Consider the following 27,572-nt stretch of genomic DNA (forward strand, 5'->3'; position numbering starts at 1 on the left):
CGGACTAGCAGTGTCCAGACTAGCGGTTTCCAGACTAGCAGTGTCCAGACTAACATGGTCCAGACTAGCAGTGTCCAGACTAGCAGTGTCCAGACTAGCGGTTTGCAGACTAGCAGTGTCCAGACTAGCAGTATCCAGACTAGCAGTGTCCAGACTAGCAGTATCCAGACTAGCGGTTTCCAGACTAGCAGTGTCCAGACTAACATCGTTTCTGACTAATACTGTATTTACCTTTGCAAACTGACTTGTACATAGTCCCTGGACCTAAGTATGCCAAGGCCAATTGTTTCTCTTTGAAGCCAATGACTGGTTACAATAGGGCTTCCCTGTATCGATCTAGTATGTCCTTCAGGAGACAGACACTTCTGTCAAAGGTATTATAGTTCACATGGCCATTGGGATTGAGAGTCACATGACCTTGTACCGTAACTTAGATGGTTCATAACATTACCAGAGAATGTCACCTGAGTGTCTTCTGAGATTAAACATATCAAAACGAGTTGACAAAAGTCACAAGTACCCAAACTTGCCAAGTCAGTGAGTGAGTGAGTTTGATTTTACACTGCTTTTACAATATTCAAGCAATATCACGGCGGGGTAACACCAGAAATGGGCTTCACACATTGTACCCATGTCAGGAATCGAACCCAGGTCTTCGGTGTGACGAGCGAACGCTTTAACCACTAGGCTGCCCGACCGCCCCAAAACTTGCCAAGAATATTTTGACTCACATCAAGAAATCTTGACATACATTTGAGCACTGAAGAGGGGGAGATTCTACTTATCATCCAAAAGAGTTCTTCAAACTTTTTCAGTTTGTTAACAGTAAACCAATGTCTTGAGTACAAAAAATACAGCTACAGCTTCAAAGTCTGAGATTGGTGATGTCATTTGATTGCGGTGTCATGGAAACCAATGATGTCACAATGGTCTGTGCAGCATTGTGATGAACTTCGATGATCTCCCGGGGCGATCCGGTAGCCTAGTGGTTAAAGCGTTCGCTCGTCCAATGAAGACCCGGGTTCAAATCCCGACATGGGTACAATGTGTGAAGCCCATTTCTGGTGTCCCCCGCCGTGATATTGCTGGAATATTGCTAAAAGCGGCGTAAAACCAAAATCACTCACTCTCTCACTCCATGATCTCCCAAGAACTATCTCCTGTGGAAGCCAGTGAGGGATGATACCAGATGTTACTTGCTCTACATTCCCGCAATCTGCAGGCTGCTTATGTTTCAATAGTTGAGGAAAAATATCCTTCACAATGGCCCGTTAGATCATCCTACTGCTGCAGCCAAGGTTGTCCTACGCTAACAGAATGCCACTAAGCTGAACACTTTGTCATTGACAATTCTTTTGAATGGCCTGGTCTGATCAATATTCAAACACAAACAGCCTACAAAAGATGCATATCATATTCATTCAAATTTATTCTGCCATTCACATGGCGTTACACAACAAACCAACAAATTATGTCGCTGGATTTATACAGAAACATATAAATATTCTATATCACGCCTGAAAGGATAACTATGCCTCAGAAACTGACAATGACAAAACCTTGTTTACGAAAACCTAATTGTTGCCCTTGACCTTTGACCTAGTTTCATAAATAGCAGTCCAATCCTAAAGAAGGCATATATATACCAAATTTAGAAGTATTACGCTACTTAGGGAGTACATCAAATTTCAAAACACAGTAGATTTTCTCCATTCTACCATGACGAAAATAGCACTTGGAAAACGGCACTCTCTTGCAATGGCAATGGGTACAAAGGTCCGCTATCTAAGAACAATCCGAAAAGGGGAAATGTAAGAAATGTTACTTCAATAGTTCAACATTAAAATACACATAGTTTTGACCATTTGAGAATAAGGGTTCAAAACACACAGTTTTTCAAAAGAAAATTGGCAAAATAACCCTCATAACTGATTTGTGTTTTGCAGAAACCTGTTGTGCACTGTTTGGAAACATCAAGTCATTTCTTGGAAATTTTAGGCCACAGATGAGCTGACTATTTTGACATAAATGATATGATTAGAACTGTCAATTTCAAGATTTCACGGATTCAACGCCAGCATATGCAAGAAATGACAGTTGTTGCCCAGAAACAGTGGATCGTCTATGATTTGCCTAATTGTGGGCGTTCTCAAATGAATTTCAAGTCTGATAAGTTGTTTTGATCAAGTTCTTGTACTGTGACTTCAGTGATGTCAGGACATTGTTTTCGTGGCCTTTTGAAGGGAGGAGTGTTTTCTGATGGACTTTCAAATCCCCTCCTGCCAAATCCTTACAGTGGTGGTTGATGGAGCTGGGAATGACTATCGATCACAAAAAGGTTTGTAAACAACATGTCGTCATGAATAAAGTATTATTGAACATATTTTATTGTCCAAAAAGACAAAGGGATTGGGCACAAGTGCAGCACTTATTACCGCCTTCTGCCTGAATAAAGTATGCAAAAGATATGACTTCATCATGTCTTGTAATCTCATCATCGAAGCAGTCAGGGCTACGGCCTAGAACATCACGTCATCGTCAAAACCATCCAATATCAACCTACCGTATTTCCTCTATTATTATGTTTTAACATCCCAAATCATCACAAGTCACCACTTCATCACTAGACTGATCTGGCCATAGCAAGTTTCATCTAGAAATATTCTACCGAACGGAAAGACAGAATGACGGACAAATGAACTGTGTTCCCATATCCCCTGCCCCACATCACGCAGGGAAATGAACCAAGTTAAATATCATGCAACCTTTCACTACTTCTAAAGATGTAAACTTTTATCAGTTCTAGTGCCAATAACGAACATCACCTATCTTCCCACTTTTGATTAACAGATATAACACTAAGAATTCTCTCCAAAATGTGGAGCAATAATTCCCAGAAGGTCACATGGTATCATCTCTGATCCCGGCTCACCGTTATAATTTCAGTTAACTACGTGCATGGGCTGCATATAAGTGATCTAATTGACTGTAGATTTATCTACACTAATGCCCTGCAAGCTCCTCAAGCAGATGATGGAGAGTGACGCCGGATAACTGAGCCTGGCGGAGAGTCCCTGCAGGAACAGGAATCGTTCCGGTACAAGGTGAGATTAACCACTTGAGTGACCTTCTCAAGACCTGCTCCAGGGGACACAGGCAACCGGGGATGGTCCATGGACAGCACCCTTCAACCTGGCTTGTGGATGGTCGATGATCACTGATGATGGAGTTTCACAAAATGTATCCTATTGTGTTTGTTTGGAATGATGATGCTCTATAAACGAGTCCCTGTGTGTTAACCTGGAGGTCATCATCAAAGATCAGTCACATACGTTCCTTCATATACGAGTGAGTGAGTGAGTGAGTGAGTGAGTGAGTGAGTGAGTGAGTGAGTGAGTGGGGGGGTGAGTGAGTGAGTAACAAACTTACAACAGTCACTGCTATTTGTCATTGATAAAACTTGCACAAATCCTTAATGTGGTCAACTGTTTCGCCCAGTCTAGGCTGCTGATAACCCAGTACAGCCCATCCACAGCAGTCATGAGTTTCTAACATATACTACGCTACATAGGGATGTTCTTATAATTCAATGATATTCCAGCAACTACTATTTGTTGTGACTGCACTAGAACTACCCTATGTTACATGAGATAAAAACCCATCACTAGTTACACATCCTGCAGTCTTTCACTACTCACAAACACCAACTGGAGTTCTCAGGAAGTAGGCTATAACTCAACTTTTTGCAATATTTCAGCAATATGACACATTGAGCCTATGTGAGGAACCCAACCCAGGTCTTCAGCACTGAGAAGTTTCCTTCAGCATAGAGGAGTTTCCTTCAGCACTGAGAAGTTTCCTTCAGCATAGAGGAGTTTCCTTCAGCACTGAGAAGTTTCCTTCAGCATCGAGGAGTTTCCTTCAGCACTGAGAAGTTTCCTTCAGAACTGAGAAGTTTCCTTCAGCACTGAGAAGTTTCCTTCAGCACTGAGAAGTTGCCTTCAGCATCGAGGAGTTTCCTTCAGCACTGAGAAGTTTCCTTCAGCACTGAGAAGTTTCAGCACTGAGAAGTTTCCTTCAGCATCGAGGAGTTTCCTTCAGCAGTGAAAAGTTTCAGCACTGAGAAGTTTCCTTCAGCATCGAGGAGTTTCCTTCAGCATCGAGGAGTTTCCTTCAGCACTGAGAAGTTTCCTTCAGCACTGAGAAGTTTCCTTCAGCACTGAGAAGTTTCCATCAGCATCGAGGAGTTTCCTTCAGCACTGAGAAGTTTCCTTCAGCACTGAGAAGTTTCCTTCAGCATCGAGGAGTTTCCTTCAGCATCGAGGAGTTTCCTTCAGCACTGAGAAGTTTCAGCACTGAGAAGTTTCCTTCAGCATCGAGGAGTTTCCTTCAGCATCGAGGAGTTTCCTTCAGCACTGAGAAGTTTCCTTCAGCACTGAGAAGTTTCAGCACTGAGAAGTTTCCTTCAGCACTGAGAAGTTTCCTTCAGCACTGAGAAGTTTCCTTCAGCACTGAGAAGTTTCAGCACTGAGAAGTTTCCTTCAGCATCGAGGAATTTCCTTCAGCATCGAGGAGTTTCCTTCAGCACTGAGAAGTTTCAGCACTGAGAAGTTTCCTTCAGCACTGAGAAGTTTCAGCACTGAGAAGTTTCCTTCAGCATCGAGGAGTTTCCTTCAGCACTGAGAAGTTTCCTTCAGCACTGAGAAGTTTCCTTCAGCACTGAGAAGTTTCCTTCAGCACTGAGAAGTTTCAGCACTGAGAAGTTTCCTTCAGCATAGAGGAGTTTCCTTCAGCACTGAGAAGTTTCCTTCAGCATCGAGGAGTTTCCTTCAGCATCGAGGAGTTTCCTTCAGCAGTGAGAAGTTTCAGCACTGAGAAGTTTCCTTCAGCACTGAGAAGTTTCCTTCAGCATCGAGAAGTTTCCTTCAGCACTGAGAAGTTTCCTTCAGCATCGAGGAGTTTCCTTCAGCATCGAGGAGTTTCCTTCAGCAGTGAGAAGTTTCAGCACTGAGAAGTTTCCTTCAGCACTGAGAAGTTTCCTTCAGCATCGAGGAGTTTCCTCCAGCATCGAGAAGTTTCCTTCAGCATCGAGGAGTTTCCTTCAGCATCGAGGAGTTTCCTTCAGCACTGAGAAGTTTCCTTCAGCATCGAGGAGTTTCCTTCAGCATGGACAAGCTAGCTTCAGCACTGAGAAGCTTCTTTAGTGGCAGGACACAATCAAAGTTTTACACAACTACTGTGAGATGGAAGCCATCAAAGAAGCACACCAGCATATAATGACATCTACATGAACCGGAGTGCAGTGAAGTCATTAACATTTCAGGATAAAATTATCTACGAGAACGATTTCTAGTCTACAAATAAATCCCCCCCTCTCCTCACTCCCAATTCCCAAGCTGCTATTTTTTATGGAAGCTTAAGCAATGGGGTATTCCGCAAGCATCTGGGGCCGTCTCCCGCGGCCTTGTCTGTATGGGAGGGATCAATTACACTCTCCAGACGATAGTAACAACTGGATACAACTGCCCCTCCACGTCACTGCAACACCGTCTACACACTGTGTCTAATCTGAGCTTCAACGCAGATTGCGAGGCTGTAACCAACACAATCAACACCCAAGAGCTCACCAGCTGAACACACGTCTTTGAAGCTGCTTTTCTGGCAACTAATTACCAATTCATTGATTTCATTATTTATATGATTCTCAGTTATGCTAAAAGGTATAGTGTAAAAACTGGAAAGACAAAACAGAACATACGTGACAAGTTGTGTTTTCACCTTGTCTAACAGACAGCACTACAGAATAAATAGAATATATACTTGTGCATGTGTGCACGATCAGGAGTGAGTATTGACCGTCAAACTTCCCCTACATCAATGTGAATCATCCAAAAATATACCATACTTCAATGAATGTGAATCATCCAATATATACCATACTTCAATGAATGTGAATCATCAGACATATACCATACTTCAATGAATGTGAATCATCCAATATATACCATACTTCAATGAATGTAAATCATCCAATATATACCATACTTTAATGAATGTGAATCATCCAACATATACCATACTTCAATGAATTCGAATCATCCAACATATACCATACTTCTATGAATGTGAATCATCCAACATATACCATACTTCTATGAATGTGAATCATCCAACATATACCATACTTCAATGAATGTGAATCATACAACATATACCATACTTCTATGAACGTGAGATGTGCTACAATATCCCACAACCTGTGTAAATTTGAATCTGGACCAGACAAACCATGGGAAGGCATGAGTCAGTGAGTATACCAGGCCACCCCTGAAGGCTTGAGTCAGTAAGTATACCACGCCACCCCTGAAGGCTTGAGTCAGTAAGTATACCACACCACCCCTGAAGGCTTGAGTCAGTGAGTCAGTGAGTATACCAGACCACCCCTGAAGGCTTGAGTCAGTGAGTCAGTGAGTATACCAGACCACCCCTGAAGGCTTGAGTCAGTAAGTATACCACGCCACCCCTGAAGGCTTGAGTCAGTGAGTCAGTGAGTATACCAGACAGCCCCTGAAGGCTTGAGTCAGTGAGTCAGTGAGTATACCAGACCACCCCTGAAGGCTTGAGTCAGTGACTCAGTGAGTATACCAGACCACCCCTGAAGGCTTGAGTCAGTGAGTCAGTGAGTATACCAGACCACCCCTGAAGGCTTGAGTCAGTAAGTATACCACGCCACCCCTGAAGGCTTGAGTCAGTAAGTATACCACACCACCCCTGAAGGCTTGAGTCAGTGAGTCAGTGAGTATACCAGACCACCCCTGAAGGCTTGAGTCAGTGAGTCAGTGAGTATACCAGACCACCCCTGAAGGCTTGAGTCAGTAAGTATACCACGCCACCCCTGAAGGCTTGAGTCAGTGAGTCAGTGAGTATACCAGACAGCCCCTGAAGGCTTGAGTCAGTGAGTCAGTGAGTATACCAGACCACCCCTGAAGGCTTGAGTCAGTGACTCAGTGAGTATACCAGACCACCCCTGAAGGCTTGAGTCAGTGAGTCAGTGAGTATACCAGACCACCCCTGAAGGCTTGAGTCAGTGAGTCAGTGAGTATACCAGACCACCCCTGAAGGCTTGAGTCAGTGAGTATACCAGACCACCCCTGAAGGCTTGAGTCAGTGAGTCAGTGAGTATACCAGACCACCCCTGAAGGCTTGAGTCAGTAAGTATACCACGCCACCCCTGAAGGCTTGAGTCAGTGAGTCAGTGAGTATACCAGACAGCCCCTGAAGGCTTGAGTCAGTGAGTCAGTGAGTAAACCAGACCACCCCTGAAGGCTTGAGTCAGTAAGTATACCAGACCACCCCTGAAGGCTTGAGTCAGTGAGTTAGTGAGTATACCAGACAGCCCCTGAAGGCTTGAGTCAGTGAGTATACCAGACAGCCCCTGAAGGCTTGAGTCAGTGAGTATACCAGACAGCCCCTGAAGGCTTGAGTCAGAGAGTCAGTGAGTATACCAGACAGCCCCTGAAGGCTTGAGTCAGAGAGTAAGTGAGTATACCAGACCACCCCTGAAGGCTTGAGTCAGTGAGTCAGTGAGTATACCAGACAGCCCCTGAAGGCTTGAGTCAGAGAGTAAGTGAGTATACCAGACCACCCCTGAAGGCTTGAGTCAGTGAGTCAGTGAGTATACCCGAGTGCCCCTGAAGGCTTGAGTCAGAGAGTCAGTGAGTATACCAGACCACCCCTGAAGGCTTGAGTCAGTGAGTCAGTGAGTATACCAGACAGCCCCTGAAGGCTTGAGTCAGTGAGTTAGTGAGTATACCAGACCACCCCTGAAGGCTTGAGTCAGTAAGTATACCAGACCACCCCTGAAGGCTTGAGTCAGTGAGTTAGTGAGTATACCAGACCACCCCTGAAGGGCTGAGTCAGTGAGTATACCAGACCACCCCTGAAGGCTTGAGTCAGTGAGTACACCAGACCGCCCCTGAAGGCTTGAGTCAGTGAGTATACCAGACCACCCCTGAAGGCTTGAGTCAGTGAGTATACCAGACCGCCCCTGAAGGCTTGAGTCAGTGAGTCAGTGAGTATACCAGACTGCCCCTGAAGGCTTGAGTCAGTGAGTCAGTGAGTATACCAGACTGCCCCTGAAGGCTTGAGTCAGTGAGTTAGTGAGTATACCAGACAGCCCCTGAAGGCTTGAGTCAGTGAGTCAGTGAGTATACCAGACCACCCCTGAAGGCTTGAGTCAGTGAGTATACCCGACCACCCCTGAAGGCTTGAGTCAGTGAGTATACCAGACCACCCCTGAAGGCTTGAGTCAGTGAGTATACCAGACAGCCCCTGAAGGCTTGAGTCAGTGAGTATACCCGAGCGCCCCTGAAGGCTTGAGTCAGTGAGTCAGTGAGTATACCAGACCGCCCCTGAAGGCTTGAGTCAGTGAGTATACCAGACCACCCCTGAAGGCTTGAGTCAGTGAGTCAGTGAGTATACCAGACAGCCCCTGAAGGCTTGAGTCAGAGAGTAAGTGAGTATACCAGACCACCCCTGAAGGCTTGAGTCAGTGAGTCAGTGAGTATACCCGAGTGCCCCTGAAGGCTTGAGTCAGTGAGTCAGTGAGTATACCAGACCGCCCCTGAAGGCTTGAGTCAGTGAGTATACCAGACCACCCCTGAAGGCTTGAGTCAGTGAGTCAGTGAGTCAGTGAGTATACCAGACTGCCCCTGAAGGCTTGAGTCAGTGAGTCAGTGAGTATACCAGACCGCCCCTGAAGGCTTGAGTCAGTGAGTCAGTGAGTATACCAGACCGCCCCTGAAGGCTTGAGTCAGTGAGTATACCAGGCCGCCCCTGAAGGCTTGAGTCAGTAAGTATACCAGACCACCCCTGAAGGCTTGAGTCAATGAGTATACCAGACCACCCCTGAAGGCTTGAGTCAGTGAGTATACCAGACCACCCCTGAAGGCTTGAGTCAGTGAGTCAGTGAGTATACCAGACAGCCCCTGAAGGCTTGAGTCAGTGAGTATACCCGAGTGCCCCTGAAGGCTTGAGTCAGTGAGTATACTAGAACACCCCTGAAGGCTTGAGTCAGTGAGTTGGTGAGTATACCAGACCGCCCCTGAAGGCTTGAGTCAGTGAGTATACTAGAACACCCCTGAAGGCTTGAGTCAGTAAGTATACCATACCACCCCTGAAGGCTTGAGTCAGTGAGTGAGTATACCAGACCGCCCCTGAAGGCTTGAGTCAGTAAGTATACCATACCACCCCTGAAGGCTTGAGTCAGTGAGTATACCATACCATCCCTGAAGGCTTGAGTCAGTGAGTCAGTGAGTATACCAGACCACCCCTGAAGGCTTGAGTCAGTGAGTATACCAGACCACCCCTGAAGGCTTGAGTCAGTGAGTCAGTGAGTATACCAGACAGCCCCTGAAGGCTTGAGTCAGTGAGTATACCAGACCGCCCCTGAAGGTTTGAGTCAGTGAGTCAGTGAGTATACCAGACCACTCCTGAAGGCTTGAGTCAGTGAGTATACCCGACCGCCCCTGAAGGCTTGAGTCAGTGAGTATACCAGATCGCCCCTGAAGGCTTGAGTCAGTGAGTATACCAGACCGCCCCTGAAGGCTTGAGTCAGTGAGTATACCCGAGTGCCCCTGAAGGCTTGAGTCAGTGAGTATACCAGACCGCCCCTGAAGGCTTGAGTCAGTGAGTATACCCGAGTGCCCCTGAAGGCTTGAGTCAGTGAGTATACCCGAGTGCCCCTGAAGGCTTGAGTTAGTGAGTATACCCGAGTGCCCCTGAAGGCTTGAGTCAGTGAGTATACCAGACCGCCCCTGAAGGCTTGAGTCAGTGAGTATACCCGAGTGACCCTGAAGGCTTGAGTCAGTGAGTATACCAGACCGCCCCTGAAGGCTTGAGTCAGTGAGTTAGTGAGTATACCCGAGTGCCCCTGAAGGCTTGAGTCAGTGAGTTAGTGAGTATACCCGACTTGAGATGGGGGACCGTACCCAAACGTACACAGAACGTAACCATCCGATCCTCCATAGGACTTCTTATACTAAATTATTTCCACATACAACTGTATGGTCCGAAAGAATTAAATCCGCCCTATCAAGTGCTAAAACGAACACATGAAATAAAAGAAAAAGTGTCATTTCTTCCCCTCAAAGACATATTTAGTACTATCACATTTAACACATTTGGCAGGATGAAAAAAAGCCTTGTTTTATTCAACAGTAATTACATGTTGGTTGGTGATCAATACCCAAGCAATAACAATTATGGCTACCAATGTAACACTCTGTGGTAAACTATATGGCTCAAGCCCATCACCCTCTCTCGCCTCATCCACAAGCAGCAACACATATAACCTCCCACCCTGTACTGCCTCACCACCAATGACTACCCAGGCTCTTTGATGAGAGATGACCACCACGTCTAGTCACACAAGAGATTAGAATATCACCATTTTCCCTCATCTATAAGCTGCACCATTTGCTCAATCAATCATAATCAACTTAACTTCCCGCGAGCCTGCAAGAGGTGTCTCCCGACGTCCCACAATGCCCCTGCTCAGTAAACGTGTGTACAGGAAGCATCATAATGCGATATTCAAGCTAATGAGATCACAGACTGAGAGTATGTCCTCCGATAAACTCCACTGATCAATGGAGCTGAAGTGTAAATGTTGCCCCTCTTGGTTCCAGTTGAGTACATTCACATTAATGCTGTGGATAGCGCCAATCTACCAAACAACATAACCCTTCAGTGATTAGGTAAGGAAAAAACACTATTTGTAAACATCCATAGTTTGACCTAAATACCATCTGCCAGATCATGCGATTATCAGACAATGCACTTATGATATTCAGAAATAATATTGAACCATTTTCCAAGCATTATATTTTGAAACCAATATAATCTTTTTAGATAACATTTTCATTTCAGTAAAAATCAAGTAAACAAATCCAGATATGAAAAATACAGTTTACTAAGATAAAACTATTAAATCATTGAAAATTCTCAGTATTAAAATGAAATCATGAGGTAAATAAGATAAAAAATATATCCTTTCACTGATCAATTGATTGACAGGGGAACTGATCCGGGGTAGAATAGGTCTTCAGCAACCCATGCTTGCCCAAAAAGGCGACTTTGCTTGTCGTTAGAGGCGACTAACGGGATCAGGTGGTCAGACTCGCTGACTACGTTGATGTATGTCATTGTATCCGAATTGCTTGGATCGATACTCATGATCAGATGTCAATCACTGGATTGTCTGGTCCAGACTCAATCATTTACAGATCGCCGTCATACAGCTGGAATATTGCTGAGTGCTGCATTAAACAACAACCAACCAACCACAGGGTAACTGCTGACAAAAAATAAACCTGCCGACTTGGTTGATGCATGTTCAGTTCGGTAAAAAACAAATTATCAGTGGTAGAAAGTTGCTAACAAACATATGTTATGAGATGGGAAGATACCTACAATACAACAGGCAGCGGTTATAAAGAGGAAAATCAGACTCTCAGCTGGCATGTTATCCACAGTCTCACATTTATATCGAGCCCTGATATTGCAAGGTGTCTATCAGCAATGAGTGAGTGAGTGAGGATGGTTATACGCCGCTTTTAGCAATATTCCAGCTATATCACAGCGGGGGACACCAGAAATGGGCTTCACACATTGTACCCATGTCGGGAATCGAACCTGGGTCTTTAACCACTTGGCTACCCGACCGCCCTTTCTTGTAGTAACCTAACAATTCAATGGTGGAAGTAAATGTCGGTGTCAGGTGTCAAACTAAACTCTACAATCAATGTGGAAATTACTCAATTCTGATTGGCCAATCAGAGGTATCAAATAACAATAACCACCTCTGATTGAAACAAGCCATGGAGGCTAATATTGATATAACTTCTTTCTCAGTCATTGTCAAAAGGCTTCTCTTAAATAACAAAATGGAGTGTTGTGGCTACTACAGCCTTCGAAGTATGTGGCAAAACATTTTGGGCAGAAAGCACAAGAGAAATCAACTATAAGAGTTTATTTCAACTTTTAGGGACAACAGATAGCTTGATTGTGACGTCATATCTTTCACATCAAAAAGATTGGTCTGATGTCAAAATAGTGACATGCTGTCACAACTAAACCTAGACCTACATTTAGTCCCAGAAATAAAGTTATCTTATTTAAAAATATAAATCTAAAAAATAAAAAAAATAAATTCCAAATGGTGCCCTTAAAGGGACAGTACATCAAAAGTTCTGTGTTTTTAATTATGCATGAAATAATTTCGGAGTGTGACGTCACATGCCAATTCAATTCTCAATCCAAATCAGTTGTGCTTTGCACAGTGAAGCCAACAACGCAAGCGCTGCGCAGAGTACACTGGCTTGAGTAATGTATTTTATTAGAGGCAAATTGAAGAGAAGGCTTGTGTTGTTTTTTTACAGATGAGTTACAAACTATTCATTGCCATCTGGATTAGATTAGAAGCCAGTGTTTACCAAGATAACACTATAAATGCCTTGGTCGTATGAAGCCATGGAATCACTCACCTACCCAGAGTTCCTTGCGGCCAGCCTAGTACCTCTATCATATTGTCATATCGTGTATTTATCCTCCATGTCCTGTCCTCGAAGCCCTACGGAGAGCTAGCGATAAGGTCGCTTTGATGCGTAAAGCTTATAGTGCCATGCCCCTCACTGTCGAAGTTGTAGTAGTGCCAATATAATAACACAATACAATATATGAAGCACATCAAAAGGCTTGCATTAGGCCCGTCTGTTCTTACTTAAGAATAAGTGTATTTCTTTACAAAAAAGAGAAAGGCCCAGCCACATGATAAACCTACACCCGCTGTGTGGTCACTGGAGAAGAATATTCTGTTGCAGAATAAGGCGCTCCTCGAGTAAGCCTGGGGCTTTGTTTACAAACAAAGCTTCAGAATCCTTTAATTCCAAGGTCTGAGGCAATCTAGACTTGAGTTGGACTCTCTTTTTTTAGATATTTTCTAGGGTCTTGGAGGCCCTTAAACTAGACCTTGCAAGACTTGCTTCATTTTCGTCTGGGCTTCCCACTTCATGTTTGACATGAAGTAGCTCTGCTACACATACTCTCAATGTCATTGGTCGGTTGGTTGGTTGGTTGTTTAACGCAGCACTCAGCAATACTCCAGCTATATGATGGCACTCTCAGTCATATATGTGAGCAAATTATGACGATGTTTGAGTACAGACAGACATATTTTGTTTAAAGTCTGTGTTTTTTAAATTCAGAATGAAAACCCACTCAAAACACTGGATTCATCCCAGGCCGCTTCACTCAACATCTTCTCCCACACCAAAGAATTCATGTTGAATTTTAATAACCCTAATTAAAAATAAGAGGTATCTAACCTACAATGAGGCTACCTCAAATTTCAAAACACAGTAGGCTGATCTCCTAGTTATGTCCAAGTCGTTAGGGAAGTCTTATGCTGTTATACTGAAATACATCATAAAGTTCCATTGATATTCAGTGTAATTACAAGAATCACCACAGAACAACAGGATATATGGATTGTCTGATACCCCAAGTTCAGATTAATGTATTTAGAGTAAAAGCCTTGTATTTAATACCCCTCAGCAGTAGATTGGTGACACCCCAGTAGGTCACCCAAGGGAAGAAACCCCGAAGTTACACATCCAAGAGATGTACTCAGTTCAACATCTGTAATTTTTAATTATTCAATTTTAATATTATATATAGAAAAAAGGTTTCAAAACTAAACCCTGTAACTTACAGAAGACCTCATCAATCTCATCTACACGAAACCCTAAATGGTCATTTTGTAAATAATATAAGACATTGATATAATAATTAATTGATACACTCTATCCGCATGCTGTTTATGTGGGAAACAGCAAAGACCTGGCCAGTATCAGAACAGTTTCACCTCCAGCATGCATGACTAACACACCATGGAGGACACACCGTTTTTTCAAGACCTCACAAGGACTGCTTAGAATTGCTCGACATCTGCAAAGGTCACTATTTCTATGTTAACATTTAAATGCTTCTCAAATCTAAGTGAGCTTCTACTACAGGATTTACGGTAGTGCACACTGTCCCCAGGGCATGTCACCAACAAATGTCGCCCAGATATCTTTGTGTTAGCTTGCTTTCAATCGGTGGCCATTTCCTGCGGATTCCACAAGACGTGGGTAAGGCAAACCAGGTCCTCAAGCAAGCAGCCAAATATAGACTGTCAGTGTTCCTCAAACATGTCGTCTCTCTATTTTTTCACACTCTGTTAATGCCAGCACAAACTTGACAAATTCGGATTCTATTGCAGGCTCGTTATGGTAATGACCACTCCAATCCAAGTCTCCTGCATCTTCAGAGCAACCATTATGGAATTTCTAATTTGCAAATGCCAGGGGGTTGAAGTGGTAAACACGACTATAGTGTCGCGAGTCAATAGTTTGGCGATTATGTTTAATTTTGGCCAATACGTCTGGCTTAGGATTCAAACACATCGTGCTGAAGACAATGACAATGAAAGTCATTTCTGGCCACATCAGAAAGCTGCCCCATTACAACATTATCAAGCATCACGGCCAGGGCTGCTGGCGACATTTTTTATGCTGTGTGTTAAATTCAAATCAATGGCAAACAAGTTTAGCTGTATTGAGTATCGGGAGGGCTGGATGAAGACTTGGGGGTAATGACAGAAACCACACACACTCATGCGAGTCCATATACGAAACGTGTCACTGACTGAGGCTTCAACCGGGAAAACCTTAATTGGTCAAAATGAACTTAATGCAATACTACTTCATGAACTCTGAGATCCAAACCCTAATATTGTTACTTTCATGTTACTCCCATGCCCTGTGTTAATGACACAGCCATTAGTAACATGTAATCAATCTAACTCAACCGCTGATTTTCCTTCTGTTGCCTTCAAACCTTGATACAATTATTTCTCCTTTAGTTTGCCCTGTGGAGGTGAGGCAAAATGAGGATTAACGTTGCGTCCAAGATTATTGCACCTATATAGCAACGTGCATACATGTGTGTGCTTGTGTGGCTGCTTGTACTAGTCTGTAGTGCCAGCACACTGAGACACCATGCTTCAGTTTAAATTATAGCTAAAATGGACAGAATTATCATTAAACCGCCCACATGTTATCAAAAATGAGCGGGCCACTGTAACTTGATAATGCCCTCATATTGCTTGACAACGGGCCATTATCACGCCCGTTGTTAGGTGATGTCATAGGATAGGGATCTATAGGTGACGTCACGTTCAATAGTGACATTGGTGTTGATTGCAGTAAATGTTTCAAAACCGATATTGTTGTTTCTTTTTATTTGATAACAAATTCCATCAATTTGGATGTAGTTGATTGGTATGACGCGGCGGGGGATCAAACCCCGGACCTTCCACTCTTCGTGCTGACGCTCTACCACTTTGACCTATGAAAGTACCACACAGAGACATCGCCCTATCGAGACATCATGATATGTAGTCGTCATGACAACAGAGACACTTACCCATACTTTTGGAATCCTCCCACTCGTCTAACAAATCTGTCACTACAAACGTAAACACAGAGGTCCGGTGTTTCTTATCTTCATTCTGAAAGAGAGATGGAGAGAGATGTACCTCTACAACTGGGAGATGAGCAGTTGGTGGGATCTTGGTTGGGGTCAGTGGATGGATGGTGGGGAGTCCCCTAATCCCCTCGTATTCAGGACCCTCTAAGCTCATCGTATTCAGGACCCTCTAAGCTCATCGTATTCAGGACCCTCTAAGCTCATCGTATTCAGGACCCTCTATGCTCATCGTATTCAGAACCCTCTATGTTCTTCGTATTCAGGACCCTCTAAGCTCATTGTATTCAGGACCCTCTATGTTATTCGTATTCAGGACCCTCTAAGCTCATCGTATTCAGGACTCTCTATGCTCATTGTATTCAGGACCCTCTATGCTAATTGTATTCAGGACCCTCTATGTTCTTCGTATTCAGGACCCTCTAAGCTCATCATATTCAGGACTCTCTATGCTCATTGTATTCAGGACCCTCTATGCTCATTGTATTCAGGACCCTCTAAGCTCATCATATTCAGGACTCTCTATGCTCATTGTATTCAGGACCCTTTATGCTCATTGTATTCAGTACCCTCTATGTTCTTCGTATTCAGGACCCTCTAAGCTCATTGTATTCAGGACTCTCTATGCTCATTGTATTCAGGACCCTCTCAGCTCATTGTATTCAGGACCCTCTAAGCTCATTGTATTCAGGACCCTCTAAGCTCATTGTAATCAGGACCCTCTATGCTCTTCGTATTCAGGACCCTCTATGCTCATTGTATTCAGGACCCTCTATACTCACTGCATCTAGGACCCTCTATGCTCATTGTAATCAGGACACTCTATGCTCATTGTATTCAGGACCCTCTATGCTCATTGTATTCTGGACCCTCTATGCTCATTATATCCAGGACCCTCTATGCTCATTGTATTCTGGACCCTCTATGCTCATTGTAATCAGGACCCCCTATGCTCTTTGTATCCAGGACCCTCTATGCTCATTGTATTAGGGGCCTCTATGCTCATTGTATTCAGGACCCTCTGTGCTCATTGGATTCAGGACCCTCTATGATCATTGTATCAAGGACCCTCTATGCTCATTGTATTCAGGACCCTCTAAGCTCATTGTAATCAGGACCCCCTATGCTCATTGTATCCAGGACCCTCTATGCTCATTGTAATCAGGACCCTCTATGCTCATTGTATTCAGGACCCTCTAAGCTCATTGTATTCAGGACCCTCTAAGCTCATCGTATTCAGTACCCTCTATGTTCTTCGTATTCAGGACCCTCTAAGCTCATTGTATTCAGGACCCTCTATGTTATTCGTATTCAGGACCCTCTCAGCTCATTGTATTCAGGACCCTCTAAGCTCATTGTATTCAGGATCCTCTAAGCTCATTGTAATCAGGACCCTCTATGCTCATTGTAATCAGGACCCCCTATGCTCATTGTATCCAGGACCCTCTATGCTCATTGTATTCAGGACCCTCTATGCTCATTGTATTCAGGACCCTCTGTGCTCATTGTATACAGGACCCCCTATGCTCATTGTATCCAGGACCCTCTATGCTCATTTAATCAGGATCATCTATTCTCATTGTATCCAGGACCCTCTGTGCTCATTGTATCCAGGACCCTCTATGCTCATTGTATTCAGGACCCTTATGCTCATTGTATCCAGGATCCTCTATGTTCATTGTATCCAGGACCCTCTATGCTCATTGTATCTAGGACCCTCTATGCTCATTGTATCCAAGACCCTCTTTGCTCATTGTATCAACGACCCTCCATGCTCATTGTATCTAGGATAGTCTATGCTCATTGTATCCAAGACCCTCTATGCTCATTGTAATCAGGAACTCCTAGGCCCATTGTATCCAGGATCCTCAATGCTCATTGTATCCACGACCTCTATGCTCATTGTATTCAGGACCCTCAATCTCAATGTATCCATAACCCTCTATACTTATTGTATCCAGGACCCTCAATCTCAAGGTATCCACGACCCTCTATGCTTATTGTATCCAAGACCCTCTTTGCTCATTGTATCCACACCCCTCAATGATCATTGTAATCAGGACCCCCTATGCCCATTGTATCCAGAGTCCTATATGCTCATTGTATCCAGAACCCTCAATCTCAATGTATCCATAACCCTCTATGCTCATTGTATCCAGAACTCTCTATGCTCATTGTTTCCAGGACCCTCTATGCTCATTGTATTCAGGACAGTCAATCTCAATGTATCCACGACCCTCTATGCTCATTGTATTCAGGACAGTCAATCTCAATGTATCCACGACCCTCTATGCTCATAGTATTCAGGACAGTCAATCTCAATGTATCCACGACCCTCTATGCTCATTGTCTCTCCTCCATACTAGCTCTCATGGAACAAGTCATTAAGACGAGGACAGTTGTGAACAGCAGGTGTCTAATGCGACACTTTCCGCCACTCTCCACAGCAGCATGACCTTACAACAGCAGGATCTTGATTACTGCCTTCATCACAGTCTACTCACTTCGAAGTTCCCCAGGTGTCGGCCAAGCTGCCCCAAAACCCCTGCTTCCTCCCGGGCCTCACGAGATGCGGCAATCTTCGTCTCCTCTTCCGGCTCTATGCCGCCTCCCGGAACCACCCACCGATCTCTATAACGGCTGCTTGTCACCAGAAGGATCTACAACAAACAAAGTTATCACGTGCTTAATGCACTGCTAAAAAATCAGACTTTGGTACAGAACGCATCACCTTAATCTCCCCTCAATAAAGTGAGTGAGTTGACTTTAACGCCGCTTTTAACAGTATTCCAGTTATATCACAGCGTGTCAGCTTAATGTGGGAGGAAAGCCCGAAGTGATGCAGGTCTCAGAGCTTTACCACTTCGGTGAAACCCACGAGCACGGGTATGGTGCTGACAAACCTAGAAACATAATCGGGGCGAACAGGGATCCACAATCATATGTTTCTGGTGGCCCAAGGGATGCAACTCTGCACAGCCAATCGACGACTCGGCCACCTGTGCCCCCTCCCTCAATAAAGGAACTTATTGCTTTGTCATATGAAGACGGAATTATCGCAGGTGACCTCATGCTTTGTGAAGAGGTGTTTTCCTATCCACCTGAGCAAATGGAGCGTGAAAAAGATTTTATTGAATAAATCCAAGATTGAAGCATTTCCATGTGTAGATGCCGAACAAGGTACCTTCCCACGCATGCTTCACTCATACGTGGGGCACGGATGGCCTAGTTGTCTAAGATGCTGCGATTTGCTGTGCAGAGTTACGTGCAGAGTTGTGTCCCTTGGGCATGCCAGAAACCTATGATTGTGGGTTCGAATCCCGGTTCGCCCCGATTATGTTTGTCAGCACCATGCCCATGCTCGTGGGTTTCACCGAAATGGTAAACGTCTGAGACCTGCATCACTTCCGGCTTTCTTCCCACATTAAGCTGACATGCCGTGATATAACTGTAATACTGTTAAAAGCGGCGTTAAACCCAACTCACTCACTCATTCTCCTGTACATCTCGCTGCTGATAGTTTGGAGGTCATTTCAAGTTTTCAGACGAAAACATTAGTATAAATAGAAGAATCACATAAATCACACAGTAAGGGCTTGGCAGAAGGGAGAATGCTAAGTGTTTGCCGGTGTATATTCAACTGTATCTCTGCCACTCAGCTTTCACAATCCATAGACTTGAGGGACCAATGATCAAATCTGTGACAACATTCCATTCCTAAGACAGTCTGACCTGTTCCATCCACTAGGGAGGGAGACAGATTGCCTGTCACTGGTAATATAGCGCTTCCTAACCAGGGGAATCAGCTTGTCTGATAAACTTGAAATGTTTCACCTTATCGCAAGGACTTTTTAATGACTATTGCTTCAGACCGATGGTGGGCCAACAAAACCCACCAGACACAGCATAAGCAAAACCCTGAAACAATGTCAGACCGAAGGTGTCTCCAACAAGACCCACTAGACAGACCATGGGCAATTCCGTGAAACAATGTCAGACCAAAGGTATCTCCAACAAGACCCACTAGACAGACCATGGGCAATTCCGTGAAACAATGTCAGACCGAAGGTGTCTCCAAAAAGACCCATTAGACAGACCATGGGCAATTCCGTGAAACAATGTCAGACCAAAGGTATCTTGAACAAGACCCACTAGACAAACCATGGGCAATTCCGTGAAACAATGTCAGACCAAAGGTATCTCCAACAAGACCCACTAGACAGACCATGGGCAATTCCGTGAAACAATGTTAGACCAAAGGTATCTCCAACAAGACCCACCAGACAGACCATGGGCAATTCCGTGAAACAATGTTAGACCAAAGGTATCTTGAACAAGACCCACCAGACACAGCATAAGCAAACCGTGAAACAATGTCAGACCGAAGGTGTCTCCAACAAGACCCACTAGACAGACCATGGGCAATTCCGTGAAACAATGTTAGACCAAAGGTATCTTGAACAAGACCCACCAGACACAGCATAAGCAAACCGTGAAACAATGTCAGACCGAAGGTGTCTCAAACTAGACCCACTAGACAGACCATGGGCAATTCCATGAAACAATGTTAGACCAAAGGTATCTCCAACAAGACCCACTAGACAGACCATGGGCAATTCCGTGAAACAATGTTAGACCAAAGGTATCTCCAACAAGACCCACCAGACAGACCATGGGCAATTCCGTGAAACAATGTTAGACCAAAGGTATCTTGAACAAGACCCACCAGACACAGCATAAGCAAACCGTGAAACAATGTCAGACCGAAGGTGTCTCCAACAAGACCCACTAGACAGACCATGGGCAATTCCGTGAAACAATGTTAGACCAAAGGTATCTTGAACAAGACCCACCAGACACAGCATAAGCAAACCGTGAAACAATGTCAGACCGAAGGTGTCTCCAACAAGACCCACTAGACAGACCATGGGCAATTCCGTGAAACAATGTTAGACCAAAGGTATCTTGAACAAGACCCACTAGACACAGCATAAGCAAACCGTGAAACAATGTTAGACCAAAGGTGTCTCCAACAAGACCCACCAGACAGACCATGGGCTATTCCGTGAAACAATGTTAGACCAAAGGTGTCTCGAACAAGACCCACTAGACAGACCATGGGCTATTCCGTGAAACAATGTTAGACCGAAGGTGTCTCCAACAAGACCCACTAGACAGACCATGGGCAATTCCGTGAAACAATGTTAGACCAAAGGTGTCTCCAACAAGACCCACTAGGCAGGCCATGGGCTATTCCATGAAACAATGTTAGACCAAAGGTATCTCCAACAAGACCCACCAGACAGACCATGGGCAATTCCGTGAAACAATGTTAGACCAAAGGTGTCTCGATCAAGACCCACTAGACAGACCATGGGCTATTCCGTGAAACAATGTTAGACCGAAGGTGTCTCCAACAAGACCCACTAGACAGACCATGGGCAATTCCGTGAAACAATGTTAGACCAAAGGTGTCTCCAACAAGACCCACTAGGCAGGCCATGGGCTATTCCATGAAACAATGTTAGACCAAAGGTATCTCCAACAAGACCCACCAGACAGACCATGGGCAATTCCGTGAAACAATGTTAGACCAAAGGTGTCTCGAACAAGACCCACTAGACAGACCATGGGCTATTCCGTGAAACAATGTTAGACCGAAGGTGTCTCCAACAAGACCCACTAGACAGACCATGGGCAATTCCGTGAAACAATGTTAGACCAAAGGTGTCTCAAACAAGACCCACTAGGCAGGCCATGGGCTATTCCATGAAACAATGTTAGACCAAAGGTATCTCCAACAAGACCCACCAGACAGACCATGGGAAATTCCGTGAAACAATGTTAGACCAAAGATGTCTCGAACAAGACCCACTAGACAGACCATGGGCTATTCCGTGAAACAATGTTAGACCGAAGGTGTCTCCAACAAGACCCACTAGACAGACCATGGGCAATTCCGTGAAACAATGTTAGACCAAAGGTATCTCCAACAAGACCCACTAGACAGACCATGGGCAATTCTGTGAAACAATGTTAGACCAAAGGTGTCTCCAACAAGACCCACTAGGCAGACCATGGGCTATTCCATGAAACAATGTTAGACCAAAGGTGTCTCCAACAAGACTCACTAGGCAGACCATTGGTAATATAGTGAAACCATCATGTTCCTTCTAAAATTTGTCATCCCCATTTCCATTTGAAAGTTGGTTTCATTCATTATTGCTCCGTCAACATGGGTGCAAAAGCTAACTATCCAAGTATCCATGAAGCAAACATTTAGGTAACATCTACATGGCAACAGCGCATATGATAGTAACGTGTGAGAGTTACTTTACTCGCATCATTTACAACTAAAATATAACCTGAAATTTCAATTTACACAGTTCAGAATGGGTCAAACAATGGATAAAATATGGCATTTGACAGCACGCACCTGCCTCACTTGGAATGTTGAACTGTAAGTTAATGTTTCACTTGTAAACACCACAAGGATGTTTTGTAACACTTCATCGAGAAGGCATGGCTTCTATTACGTCTTGGATTTTAGGGGTTTCATGTAAAACATTCCGGGCGGTAGGTTGGAAATGAAATAAAATCACAACAAAAATGTCTGATTATTTTTGTTTGTTCTTCAAATGTTTTTCTTTAATATATTCTTTACGATAGTACAGTACCAGATAAGGTTGTATAGATGTAAAGCCATTGTAGACATAGTAGCTCTCTTGCAGTACTGTGTGGGATCTGTGGAAATCCCAGATAGAATAGGTCTTCAGCAACCCATTCTTGCCATAAAAGGCGACCATGCTTGTCGTAACAGGTGACTCAGGTGGTCAGGCACGCTGACTTGTTTGATGCATGTCATTGTAGTCCAACTGCATGGTTCGATGCTCATGATGTCAATCACTGGATTACTTAATTACAGACTGCTGTCATATCATGCATATGGCTGGAATATTGCTGAGTGCGGCATTAAACAACAAACCACTACCACAACAAAACAACCATTATTGTATGGAACATGTTTTTATGGTGTCAATTAGCACGCAAACAAATTGTGCTTTGTAGCATTGGCAGAGTCTGTAAAACAAGTTTTTCAGAAAGGTCTTGCCTTACACTACAATCTCCTGGGAAGGTGGCATGTGGACGGTATAGACGCGTGTGACACATGTGAATCACTACCTCCACATCTCAACTCCTGCGTCAACGTTGACAAGCTGAAACCTAAGCCCGGAATTTGACACATCCCCAGTAGAACGTATGAATAACTTGACACAGTCATATAAGGAAAGATTATGTAAGGCGGTGATTCTCAAACTGAAACACAATGGTTAACACACAAATTGGTACGTACAGAAATCAGTAAATAACCACATAAGACAAATGACCAATGTGATCAGTGAATAATATTAAAATATACAGTGGGTTTACAAAACTAGAAGGCAATACAATTGGTTAAACTATGTGGCAACAGCAGCAACATACAACAGGCCCTATTACAACAGCAGCAACATCAACAGGCCCTACTACTACAACAGCAACAACATATAATAGGCCCTACTACTACAACAGCAACATACAACAGGCCCTACTACAACAGCAACAACATGCACAGGCCCTACTACTACTACAACAACAGCAACATACAACAGGCCCTACTACTACAACAGCAACAACATACAACAGACCCTACTACACCAGCAACAACATACAACAGGCCCTACTACTACAACAACAGCAACATCAACAGGCCCTACTACAACAGCAGCAACATCAACAGGCCCTACTACTACAACAGCAGCAACATCAACAGGCCCTACTACAAACGTCAGTGCAATCACAAGTGTCCAGAATTTGTCCGAGTCGGATGTCTTGATTGAGGCATGTGCATCTTTCTTAAATCCAGGAAACATATTGGAAGATGGCAATAAGGTGGCACATTATAGTACCATGGCAAAATGAGCAAGTCTAGATATTTAGTCAGCATGGTCAGATCAGCACAATATATCACCAAGACAGAATTAGCAACTCAAGATATTTAGACAGGTATATTATTGCACCATGGCTGAATCATCTGCAAGACAACAAAAGCCTGGAGCAAGTCTAGGATTTATCAAAGGTTCCAACACAACAGAAGCATGAGTGAAGCACATGGCCTTGGATAGTTGAATGATGAGCTACTGGGGTCACAACTGATATCAGTGTAAAACATAAACACATAAACATAAGAATTTCTTCCAAATGTTATCTCAAAATATCTATAAATAATCCAAGGTTGCCAGATAGTTGAACCAGAAAACGTTTTAATATCTCAGGTATTCATTTACAAACAAGATCTCCCGACATGAAACACAACACTGTAGCTGACACTTCGCTCTATACAGCACCACAGCCTGCCTATGTAGCATTCATTACATAGCCCCAATCGGCAGCAATATAACAAAGTAGGCAGCACTATAGCTACAAACATAATAGTGTACCTACCAATATAACACTGCACCTACCAATATAACACTGTACCTACCAATATAACACTGCACCTACCAATATAACTTTGTACCTACCAATATAACACTGTACCTACCAATAAAACAATGTACCTACCAATATAACACTGTACCTACCCATATAACAATGTACCTACCAATATAACACTGTACCTACCACTATAACACTGTACCTACCACTATAACACTGTACCTACCAATATAACACTGTACCTACCAATATAACACTGTACCTACCAATATAACACTGTACCTACAACTATAACCCTGTACCTACCCATATAACAATGTACCTACCAATATAACACTGTACCTACCAATATAACACTGTACCTACCAATTTAACACTGTACCTACCAATATAACATTGTACCTACCAATATAACACTGTACCAACCAATATAACACTGTACCAACCAATATAATACTGTACCTACCAATTTAACACTGTACCTACCAATATAACACTGTACCAACCAATATAACACTGTACCTACCAATATAACACTGTACCAACCAATATAACACTGTAGCCAGATTCTTTACAATGCAACAAATATCAACATAGACATCTGTCGAAGGAATTCATCAGCAGACTTCTCAGTTTCAGCTTATTGATCACCATGTGGCAAATCGAACCCTGAACGTGTGTATGACAAGCCAACAGTTTAACCACTGTGCTAGCCGAATGTCCCTTAACACATGCAAGGTGTCTACAGGCAACCTATAGTAAGCCACTATACTCAGCATCTAAACATGAGTTCCTCCAAACCCACATAGCCAACTGACTCTGACTTCTCTCATTGATTCTCTTCCCAAAATGCCCACATTAAGGCAGGACTCCACTTCTTAAAGGATTTCAAATGAAGCTTTTTAAGAAGTCAGAGAAAACTTAAAGAAATTCAATGATTTTTTTTTCATCGGTGAGCCGTATTTCCAATTGCTGATGTCAGCAGTGTTTCAGCCAATGGCTGTGTCTGACCCTCTGCTAGAGGGAGCCACTGGTAATTGTCAAAGCGAAAAGAAAGATGACAGCGCTCTTTCATCTCCATCAAAAACAATTCAGAAGCTTTTTTTCTCTTCCTTCGTCTAGATTCAACTTTTTCCCTCTCACTTTCCATTCCTGAATGCGGATGAAATTTTCACAGAAAAATTGTCCAGGGTACCATTAGCATTATCAATTTCACTTTCAAATAACATGCATGAACTACGATATTCTTCATCAAAATTCCCCACTTGGGATGATTAATGATAAAAACATGAATAAACTCATTTGATAAAAATTTGTTTCCGTTTAATGTATGAGGGATAGTATTGAGTGAGGCTATTCCGAAATAATTACATGGCATTACAGCCTGTTACTAGCCGTGTGTCGGGCCAGTCCGCAAACAACTTCTGTTATTCATGTAAGATTACACCAACACCAGATTCACCAACACAAATATTTGACAAGTACTCAATACTATGTAATTGATATGACTATTACCCTGAGGGTGATGGCAATCTTGGAATACTTGATCAACATGCAGAGACGAGTCTTTGAATGGCTTTCAGAAGCGATATACATAAGGAGGAAAATTTAAGACTGTGTGTCAACTTCTTTATTATGAGGAAGACAACGTTTCGGAGTATAAACTTACTCCTTCATCACCTTATCAAAGAAGATCAAGTGTACCCAAAAATTACTGAAAAATATAATTATGTTATAGACTGTTGAAAAACAAAGAAATTGGCTGGCACAAAAATTACATTGTTACAAGGAGTTTTTCTTTAAAAGAATTCAGAGTCATAGTTTTGAATAAATACATATCTGGTTTTGAAACAGTAACTGAACAATATCTAGTCTCGATACAGAATCAGGGGCGGTCGGGTAGCCTAGTGGTTAAAGCGTTCGCTCGTCACGCCAAAGACCCGGGTTCAATTCCCGACATGGGTACAATGTGTGAAGCCCATTTCTGGTGTCCCCCACCGTGATATTGCGGGAATATTGCTAAAAGCGGCGTAAAAACCATATTCACTCACTCACTCACACGATACAGAATCCCGGGCCCCTATAGAATATCAAATTGTCGGTGTCTTAGTCATCAAACACTGTTCCACAAGTCAGGCACACAGCTATCATGGAGAAGGATTGACCCCATTGTTGGGACAATAATGGTTTCTCACAATTGATTTTGCCCACTTTAAAACTACAAGTAACATCATTAATTATAACATTACAAACAATGTTTCGAAAGTTTGTGTTTATGTATCCATGGTAACAACTTTTTTCTCCACTACAAAAGCCTATCAAGGTATTTCATCAACTATATTTCATGACATTAATCAGCCTGTCAGATAAAACTGTTATGTTGCAACAAGAAAAAGACTTGACAGCAAAGACTTGATGGACGTTATTGGTAGTTAACACTTGATGGATGTTTTTGTAAGTAAACAATTAACGGATACTATTGTAAGTAAACACTTGATGGATGCTTTTGTGAGTAAACACTTGATGGATGCTTTTGTAAGTAGGTGAGGTGAGGTGAAATGGGGTTTAACATCTCGTCCATGATTATTGCACTTATATAGCGATGTGCATGTACGTGTGTGTGTTTGTGTGGCTGCTTGTACTAGTCCGGACTGATGCCGATTTATAGTGCTAGCCCACTAAGATACCATGCCACAGTTTAACATGAATACCCCACTCAGACATACGGACTCCGAGCCGACCAGTCCTTGTTTTAGACCCTTATTGCCGAGAGCCAGACAGGGTAACAACAAGTACCATCTTTTAACATCCTTTGGTATGACGCAGCCGGGCGGACGGACGCTGCTTTTGCAAGTAAACGATTGACGGATGCTTTTGTAAGTAAATGATTGACAGATGCTTTTGTAAGTAAACGATTGACGGATGCTATTGTAAGTAAGCACTTCATGAACGTTAATGTAAGTAAACGATTGACGGATTCTATTGTAAGTAAGCACTTCATGGACATTAATGTGAGTGAACAAATGATGGATGCTATTGTAAAAGCATCCTCCCAACAGGCAGGAGTTGTCTCCCCTCAGTACTGAGACAGGCAGGCAAGAACAACTATGCATCTACATTCTATCTACAATCTCTGGAATCTGGACCACTGTACATAGCAGACAACTTCTTGTAACATGGCCTGAAATCTTGCCAAAGCAGTTGTATTCTAACAGTATCACCAGCAATCAGGGCACAGTCAACAGCCAAAACTGGGCCGATTGTACCGAGCCTAGCTGACACTCAGATTCAGCACACATACCAGGTATTTGCATAACACTTGGAAAGCCATTACATGATTACGGAGTTATCTCCCTTGAATGCCACATTATACAGGTTGGTTGTTTTTAATTGAACACCACACTCAGCAATATTTCAGCTATATGATGGTGGTCTGTAAATAATCAAGTCTGGCCCAGACAATCCAGTGATTGACATCATGAGCATCGATCCACACAATTGAGATT

General features: G+C 43.3%; 1 protein-coding gene across 1 annotated transcript in view; it reads right to left on the reverse strand.

Moving 5' to 3' along the window:
- The window catches only part of LOC124118850 (diphosphoinositol polyphosphate phosphohydrolase 1-like), a 56,679-nt gene that overhangs the window by 11,169 nt on the left and 17,938 nt on the right, over nucleotides 1-27,572 (reverse strand). Inside the window, exons 2-3 of the mRNA XM_046481121.2 lie at nucleotides 18,093-18,248; nucleotides 15,529-15,613 (exon numbers count right to left, since the gene is read on the reverse strand). Of these exons, the coding sequence (XP_046337077.1) occupies nucleotides 15,529-15,613; nucleotides 18,093-18,248 (241 nt within the window). The remainder of the gene's footprint in view (nucleotides 1-15,528; nucleotides 15,614-18,092; nucleotides 18,249-27,572) is intronic.

This window comes from Haliotis rufescens, unplaced genomic scaffold (assembly GCF_023055435.1).
Source record: "Haliotis rufescens isolate VD_foot unplaced genomic scaffold, xgHalRufe1.0.p SCAF_2, whole genome shotgun sequence".
Lineage (NCBI taxonomy): Eukaryota > Metazoa > Mollusca > Gastropoda > Lepetellida > Haliotidae > Haliotis > Haliotis rufescens.